The sequence below is a fragment of the Benincasa hispida genome, chromosome 11, assembly GCF_027475165.1.
Source record: "Benincasa hispida cultivar pf3 chromosome 11, pf3_genome.v1.1, whole genome shotgun sequence".
NCBI classification, from domain to species: Eukaryota; Viridiplantae; Streptophyta; class Magnoliopsida; order Cucurbitales; family Cucurbitaceae; genus Benincasa; species Benincasa hispida.
In genome coordinates, this window is record NC_143488.1 from 37,345,486 (window position 1) to 37,354,971 (window position 9,486).

At 30.2% G+C, this 9,486-nt stretch overlaps 1 protein-coding gene across 1 annotated transcript; it reads left to right on the forward strand.

Annotated features, from left to right (window-relative positions):
* The first annotated feature begins 3,585 nt into the window (after positions 1-3,585).
* Positions 3,586-4,233, forward strand: LOC150032610 (uncharacterized). Its single transcript, XM_090307318.1, has one exon. It carries the CDS (start codon positions 3,655-3,657, stop codon positions 4,009-4,011), a length of 357 nt encoding a protein of 118 aa, XP_090163444.1. The 5' UTR covers positions 3,586-3,654; the 3' UTR covers positions 4,012-4,233.
* Positions 4,234-9,486: the final 5,253 nt, after the last annotated feature.

Consider the following 9,486-nt stretch of genomic DNA (forward strand, 5'->3'; position numbering starts at 1 on the left):
TCTTCACAAAGAAAGACGTGCAAAATGTGTATATAATCACCACATTTCTCGGAAGGGCTATGCGAATCTTGCCCAAGAATTAGTGAGTTATTCGACTTAAATTAGATCTTTTATTCTAATATGTTTATGCTAATTAAATATGTATGTTCATGTAGAACCTATCGAATGACCTTTCTTATCGGGCGACTTTATGGAAAGAAGCAAGAAAAAGGAAAGAATAATGAATACTTTAATGAAGTTACTTGAGAATGTGCCAATTGGATTGTAAGTATATATTATGCAAAGTTTAGGATGGCATATATATAATGTTTAGAACTTGTGATGATATAGATATTGTGTGAAAATTGTAATATGATTTACAGGATAAATTGGTTGAAGTTCATGAAGGTGAAGATGTTCTCACCGAAGCATTGGGTACGAAAGAACATTGGGGACGTATTAGAGGAATGGGTGATTTTATTTCCCATTCTCAATATTTCAAATTAGTAAAACCAAAGTCCTCTATGAGCCAAGAAATTGAAGGAGGCTCTAGACAAAAAAATGTTCGACATAGTAAAGTATCAAGAGAAAGAACTTACAGTAGACAATCTCATCAGTCCAAATCATCTGTTGGAAGTGTTGCACTAAGTGCATCTGAAGAAGATACTGAGAAGATGTCTAAAGAAGATTTGGAGGTAATTTATTTGTTGTGACTTTTAAATTTCAATCACATTATACGTGCTTAACCATGCATGACATAAGTTCTTTTAAATTTGTTAAGGGGATATCATGCCATTTGGCTATAGGAACTGTAGATAATTTTGCAGTAGCCACAACATTTGATGATGATGTATCATGCTTAACTGTTAAAGTTCTGATTGATATTGTCATTGGAGAGAAGATTTGCCTATACCAATTCCTGTGAAGGGTAAAATAGAGTTCTTAAAGCAAGCAATGGGCAACTTCGTAAAATGGCCTCGTGAACTTGTAGTTATGGTTGACGAGAAAAAAATATGTCTCTTTTACAGTATATATGAGTTTGGTTATTTACTATTTTTCCTACTTTGAATTTTTGTAACTTTGATTATAGTAGGATCATTCACCAATTAAGAGCTTCAGCCAGTCCTCCAAATATACTAACACCAATGGTACTATCAAACTATTGAACGGACATGTCATGCATAACATGAACGATGTAGACATGATCCATATCACTTTGGACGAGATATATTTGGAAGAGATAAATTTATTTATTTAGGCTGCGATGATCTGATCCAATATTGCAATATGGTTGAAATAGGCTATATGTGTATTTTGACATATATTGCGTAAGTATTACTCAACTAGATTCACTCATGTATACTTTGTTTCATGTTGATAAATAATAAATTTTACTTTGTTTAGGTATCTTTGGGATGAATGTGGTCGTGATATTACAAAGAAGTTTTTTTTTATAATTGATGAAGCAAGAATATCACCACACGTGAAGTCTCAAGATATCCGACGATCTAGAAATTTAGCCAATCAACTAGAATTGGCTAATTTAGACCAATTAGTCTTCATTCCATATAACATAAGGTAAGTAGATACAAGTTCTTAAGTTATTTTTAATTTCCATTATACACGTACTAATATTTCAAAATTGTTGCTTATTATAGTTATCATTGGATATTGATTGTAATCAATCTACAAAAAAATTGTGTTTATGTTTTGGACTCTCTTCGAAGTAAGGTTCAAGATGATTTTCATGGACTTATAAATATGTAAGTGTAATTAAACTTTCTTAGCGCTTAATTGAAGTATTTGTGTTTAAATAATGTTTTTAAACTATTTAGTGGATTGAAAACATGGTAATCCAAGCACGATCTCCAACACCATCGGTCTTCTCCAAAATGGAAACCTGTAAAGGTAAATTTGCATTCATTTTTTAACAATTTATGTTCATTCGACTTCTTTATAACAATTTAACAATTGTTTTCAACTTCTTTATATGCAGTGCCCTCGTCAATTAGATTTTGTAGGATATCGGTACTATGTACAAAAGTATATACACGAAATAGTGCATAATCCTACTACTCCCATTACTAGCCTCATACGTAAATTATTTATTTTTTATATAGTACTAACTTTAATTTAATAAATGGACGTAAACTTAAGTTGAATTTATCTTTTTTTTTTTTCCTTTTTGTAGTTCAATACAAAAGATACATATATGCAAGAAGAGATCGACGTAATTCGAACCCAATGGGAAGTTTTATTGGCCAATTTGTGTAAGGATGTAATTCTTGTTTTTTTGTCTCAATAGAATGTAAATGCTAGCTTAGAATGAATGTAAATTTATCTAACCATGATCTTTTTGAATGGAATTAGTACTCATTGATATTTGTGAATGAGAGAAATGATGGCTTGGTGTAAGTATTCTATGAAAGTCTGGTTCTGGTAATGTGATTCTTGTTTGTGGATAAATTCATAGGTGGAAGACACGATTTGTTTATTATTGGAAGATTTATGTATAATATATTTTTTGTGTTCATGGGATATTCGGTGTTAAGTATTCATGGAATTAGTACTAATTGATATTTGTGAATGAGAGAAATGATGGCTTTGGTGTAAGTATTCTATGAAAGTCTAGTTCTGGTATTGTTTTGCAAATTTTGGTGGATAAATTCATAGGTGGAAGACAAATATTGATGAGTATATGTAATAGATTGGAAATATTGATTCTTATTTGTGGATAAATTCATAGGTGGAAGACAAATATTGATGGGCTTGCCATGCAATTTTTTTTTATACTTTTTATTATAAAACAATGACGGACATTTCCTAACCCAACACGAGACATATAACGTCGTTTTTAACTTATTGACCAAAAAAATGGATTTGGCAACGAAATTTTTTTTTAAAAAAGGGACAGACTTGGGTTTCAATGTTGGTTAAGAATTTAAAAAAAATGAAAAAAACACAGGCTAAATTTCACTGAAGACCTTCAATGTCGATTGCAACCGACATTGAAGGCTGTGTAATTGAAGCCCTTTAATGTCGGTTTAAAACAGACATTAAAGGCAACAGACATTATAGTCCGAATTTCTTCTAGTGGTTTTAAAGTAGATAACAAAAGAAGAAATTTGGACGTGGAAGTAGTGTCCATAGACTTAATTTTAAAAAATAAAATGGTTATCAAATGGGGCTTAAATAATTAACTACCAAATGGGATCTTAAACCACTATATTTTTAATTTTCAAAACTTTGGTTTAGTTTTTAGAGTAATACTCTCAAAAGTAGATAACAAAGTAAAGAATACAATAAATTAAAGTAGTGTTATTAAGCTAATTAATTTTCAAAAATCAAATGATATCCAACAAACCTAACTTGTTCCATTTTTCATGAAAACAAACCAAACACTTATATTTTCCTTTCAAAACATAATCTTTACTTTGGTGATCTAATTTCCAAGTCCATGGCATCTTGTCATTTAGTTGTTGAACTAATTCTTTAAGAAAGTAATTAAACTAAGGTTTGTTTTGAAGATCATATCAATGGCCGCCAACCTTCATCAACCAAATTTCCCTAAAGCAACTCCCCAACCTATATATAAACAAATCATAATGCCTTTCAATATATCACACCATCTTAACACAATAAAAGCTTCAAAATCATCTTCTCAAAGGAAAGAAAATGGGTTCTTCCAAGTTCTTGATCATTGCCTTCATGGCTACTTTGGCTCTTTCGAGCATCGACCTCGGCCAAGCTGCCCGCCATCTTTTGCAAACAGCTCCGCCCTTGGTGCCAAACCTTCCGGTGATTCCAACCGGGATACCGCCGTTGCCGACCTTGCCAAACCCTACTACTCTTCCAAATTTACCACAACCCACCTTGCCTAAAGTTAATCTCCCTCCGCTTCCGAGCGGGCTAGCGCTGCCACCGCTCCCGACAATGGCACTTCCGAACTTCCCGTCAATCCCTACCATTCCAACTTCATTTCCTTCCATCCCATTTTTATCTCCTCCTCCTGCAACTTCTTCTTCCCCATAAGCTTGGTTTGCTTATTTAATTTCCAGCCCTAATTGTTGTTGTTTAGTTTAAGGGTGGAGTTACGTTGTAAGGTCATAATTATGTGTTTTCACAATATTCATATCTTTTGTAAGATTGAAGTTTATTCCTCCATGGTTATCATACTGTTCCATTTGATTTACCCTTAGCTTGTACTACGTATATATGATTGTTCTTAATTTTGATTTTTAAATTTCGATTCAACATCCCTCTCTCTCTCCCATCAACGTCAACTTATATATATATTAAGGTTATCACCACCACGTATCTTTGCTGGTAATATTTTCTATTTCATTTTATTTCGTTCATAATTAAATTATAGTTACGAAAGAATCAACTTCTAAAATATTGTTGTTGATAGAAATGTCGATGTTTCACTTTTAAGAAAATGTCAACCGAAATATTTATAAAATGTTGATGTCAAAGAATGTTTCTAAAAATTAGAAAAATATACTTAACTTAGAAATAAATATTTTACGCTTTTTAAACAAGGTACAATATTTTTTATTATTTGCATTAGATTATTCATACTAGTGACATTTTTAATTTTTCTTTTTTATGTTCGTATATATTTTTATGATATAATAAAACCTATAAAATACAGACACAGATATGGCTACACGATACAGATACGATTGGATACAACGATTCATTAATTTCTAAAAAATTAAGATATAGATACGTCTAAGGATGCGTCATTTTTTTAAATTTTTTTAATATATATAGTTCTAAAAAACGAGGATACTGATATATTGAAAATACATTTTTTTAAAAAAAAAAAATCTAAGATATAGATAAACTTAGTATACAAGTTAATAACAATAGCACAAAATAGAATACAAACACTGAAATACAATACAGAAAAAGCAACATTTAAGATGTTGAAGTACAATAGTTAATAAAATGTAATAGAAAAGTGACTCATATTACAAAGAAGAAGAAGAAGATTAGAGGGAGAAGTATGAAGATAAACGAAGAATTTCTTTATTAAATTGTTGAATATATCCAAATGGTTTATATTTTGGTGGACTTTGTGGAAACTCAAATGGGAAAATGGAGATTAATGATTTTAGTATAGGATTTGGTCCGTTATTTTTTCTTTTCCTTTTAGTTTTGGACTCGAGTAGTGAGCTTTTTAAATAGGTTGTCTAGTTTTAGATTGAGAAATATTAGATGAGTTGTTTGTCTTTTTTCTTTAAAAAAAAAGTACGCATAGAAATAAATACGTCAAATCACGTATCAGATACATATCTGTGAAGTATTGGTATCCGATACGTATCTGATACAGATTCTTTGCCTCACATGAAGTATCTGTGCTTCATAAAATAAAACTAAAATATTGATTCATCCTTTATGTCGGTGTCAAACTCATACAAATATGGAAATGTCAACATGTTAATGGAAATTCAACATCTCGATCGAAATGAATAAACAAAAGGGTTGTTTTCAAATAAAGAAAAACAAATGAACTTGTTTACAAACATAGCAAAATGTTACTATCTATTAGTGATAGACTGTGATAGATTTCCATGGTTTATCAATGATAGACAATGACATTTTACTCTACTTGAAAATATTTTCAACAGTTTTATCATTTAAAACAATTACCCTAAACAAAAATACCATTTAAAATTATTAAGACAAAAGTAGCATCATATAGATAAATTTTTTTTTAGAAGATTGTAGATATAGATACCTCTTTTATTCTTTTTTAATCTTTGATAATCTATACACAATCTGTATCAATTTGAACTGATTTGACACATTTATGGGAACTTTTAGAGCAAATAGAACAAAGAGATAATTGAAAACACAGAGAGAAAAAAAAAATTCAACCTCAAACTATGTTCAATGTCTTTGAGTTCTTTTGTTTGCATTTTTTTTCTGTACTGAATTTCTTTAACATTTATTTTCATCAGTTGATCGTCAAATAGAAGGCGTCCCAAAGTTTTACTCGAATCTCCAAATTTTATTACTTAATTTCAAATGGGGTTATATAAAACTCTTTGATTTTCTATTTTTTTTATTAGCTCCTCCCATTAAAATAAAAAATTTAGGCCCTTTGGTAACTAGTTCGTTTTTCGTTTTTAGTTTTTGAAAATTAAACCTATTTTCTCTCCATATCTTACAATGATTTGCATATTTACTGAGTACAATGGTTGCATTTTTGCAAAATTCCAAAAACACAAACAAAAAGAAGCTTTTAAAAGTTATTTTTTTTTATATATAATTTTAAAATTTTGGCTTGATTTTAAACCATTAATAAAAAGTAATTAACGAATGAAGAAATTTAAGGGTGAAAGTGATGTCTATAGACTTAATATTCAAAAATAAAAACAAAAAAATCAAAGATTACCAAACGGGACCTTAAAAATAATAAGGATATAATTTGGAACATATATCTAAAGTTAACTGGTATATAATTCAATTCCTATCAACATGGGTCAAGAGTGTAACCAACAACTTTTTTTTTTTTTTTTTTTTTTTTTTTTTTTTTTTTTAAGTGCAATCAACTATTTTAAAGTTAAAAGTGTAAGTAAAAATAAAAAATTTGAAACTAAAAAATATAATTAAGGGGGTGTTTGGAATACTTTTTGTAACATCTCGAGTTCAGGAGAGATACATGAATGAACCGATATCACGTCCGAATGAGAGGATCCTGAGGACATGAAAGTATGGTTAAGAAAGGCTTAAAGGAATTGAAAGTTTATCTATACCAACACGATGCCCTTTCCTTTTCAATGGTTCAATCATAGGAACTCTAAAATTAAGCGTGCTTAGCTTGGAGTAATCCTAGGATCAGTATTGGCTTGTGGGAATGTAGGGGAATGCCAGGGCAAATAAGGTCTACGACCACCAGCGAACTCCAGATACAATCTCAAAGGACCACCATTGTCTAATTTCCCACCACCACCTCTAATGACCACCACCAACGTTAACAAATTCTTTTATAGTAATTTGACATTAATAAAAACACTTTTGATTATAAATAATTGTAAGACACATATGTGTTTCTATCTTAAAGAATTCAAAAATGTTTAAATGAAAATGAATTTTCGAAAAATATATATTTTTTCTATGTCATTCCAAACCAACCCTAAATTATTTAAATTTTTCTAAAGACAAAAGTACAATTAAATATTTACCTAATGTTAAATTAGGAACAATTTTGTAAGTTAAACCTAAACTTTTTCTTATACCTACAAGATCCATACGTATCTCTTTATGTAAACATCTTTATTTTATTATTTGGGTTAGCAATTTATTAATTTAATATATTGACTAATGTCCTCATTGTTTATCAAATAACTCTAATGGCCCGCCATGTTTGTCAATATGAATATCGTTTAACTGGTATAAAGTATGAATTAATTATTGACCTACAAGTCATAAGATTGAATTTCCCAACCACCATAATATTGAACTAAAAAAGAAAATGATGGTGCACCTTCTCTTAATCTTTGCATGGCAAACTCAGATAATTCATATATTACATATTTTTATTACATGCCCTAATGCTACTTCTCTTTCGCAAAGTATATCTTAGGGTTATTTTGAAATATAGTAAAACGAATCAAAATATTTATAAATATAACAAAATGTCACTTTCTATCAGTATAGACACTGATAGACTACTATCATCTACACTGATAAACTGTGATATTTTGCTATACTTGAAAATATTTTCAACAGCTTTGCCATTTAAAAAAAAATCAATATATCTTATGTATTATTTAAATATCCCTCGACAAGCAGAATTGATTTTAAAAAAACATTAATTTATAAATCTATATTTTCATAGATATTTTCACATATATCCATCAATTCAATATTGAAATTAGGGGTAATTGAAACATATGCGACAATGAACTTGAAATTCATGAATTCAGATATATTTACAATTTGGCTCGACCGATTGGGTCATCCAAAGTTTATAATGATGAGAAGAATTATTGAGAATTCATACGGGACATCCATTTAAGAGCCAAAAGATTCTTCAATCTAATGAGTTATCATGTGATGTTTGTTCTCAAGGCAAATTAATCATTAAACCATCACCAACTAAAGTAGGGAATGAATCACTTGCATTTTTAGAACGAATTTATGGTAGTATATGTGAACCTATTAACCCAAAAAGTGGACTATTTAGATATTTTATGGTACTAATAGATGCATTCAGTAGATTATCTCAAGTGTGCTTATTATCAAGTCAAAACCTTGAGTTTTCGAGATGACTTGTTCAAATAATTAAGTTAATAGCACAATTTCCTAAGTGTACAATTAAGACCATTCATCTTGATAATGTTGGTGAATTTACATCCCATGTTTCTTATAATTACTATATGTTAATTGGAATAAGTGTTGAACATCATGTGTCTTATGTTCATACACAAATGGTTTAGTAGAATCATTTATAAAACATCTACAGTTAATTGCTAAACCATTGCTCATGAGAGCTAAGCTTCCTAAATCTGTATCAAAAAGTTTGTCTTTTAAATGGTTTGGAACTTTTTTCCAAGAATCATACGTTATAGGAATTTGTTGGCGAACACAAACTCCTATATAACTCTGCATCTTCTTTGCTCCAAATCCAACCGGTTGTCCATGTTCATTATAATTGATGGTCAACTGTTGCCCAGATGTCCTTATTTGTGCCAACTCAGACATTGTAGTTGGGCCACGTGGTATACTTATTCTGCTATGTTTTTGTGGGATCATATTTCTATCATTCTCGCTGCTACTTGTTGAAGTTTCCATGTCAATATGCAAAAAAAAAAAAAAAAAAAAAAAAAAAAAAAAAAACGTTACTTACACAAAAAACATATAATCTTAATATTTAAATACATATAACCACAGTAAATGACATACCATGTTTAATACATTATTTATCAACCCATTTACCCTCACAATCATGTCTAATGTATGTGGGATGTTGTATCATCAATCTCAGTAAATGTATCAACATTGGACATTCTTTGCATACCTCCATAACCACAATCTTGTAGCATATCTCCTATTTCATCTTCATAAAACTCATCCTCAATTGTTCGTTGTGGAGATGTTAAAATAATTGACCAACCCTAATTTGCGGGATCTTTTACATAGAACACTTGTTTTTCTTGGGAGGCTAAAATAAATAGGTCTGATTTATGTCCAATACGATTGAGGTCCACAATAGTAAACCTAAACTCGTCTGTTTTGACTCCAGTTCTATTCTCAACCCAATTACATTTGAATAAAATAAATGACAATCCATGATAGTCAAGCTCCCATATTTCTTGTATTACACCGTAAAAGGTCATATCTGACATGACGCGCATTTTATCCTTAGCACTAGAGACTTGCATTGTGGTAGCCGTTAAACTAACTCCACTATTTTGAACCCTCCTGACATCATCGCGATTCTTTGTGTGATAGTAGTAACCATTGACCACATAACCAGAATATTTTGCCACA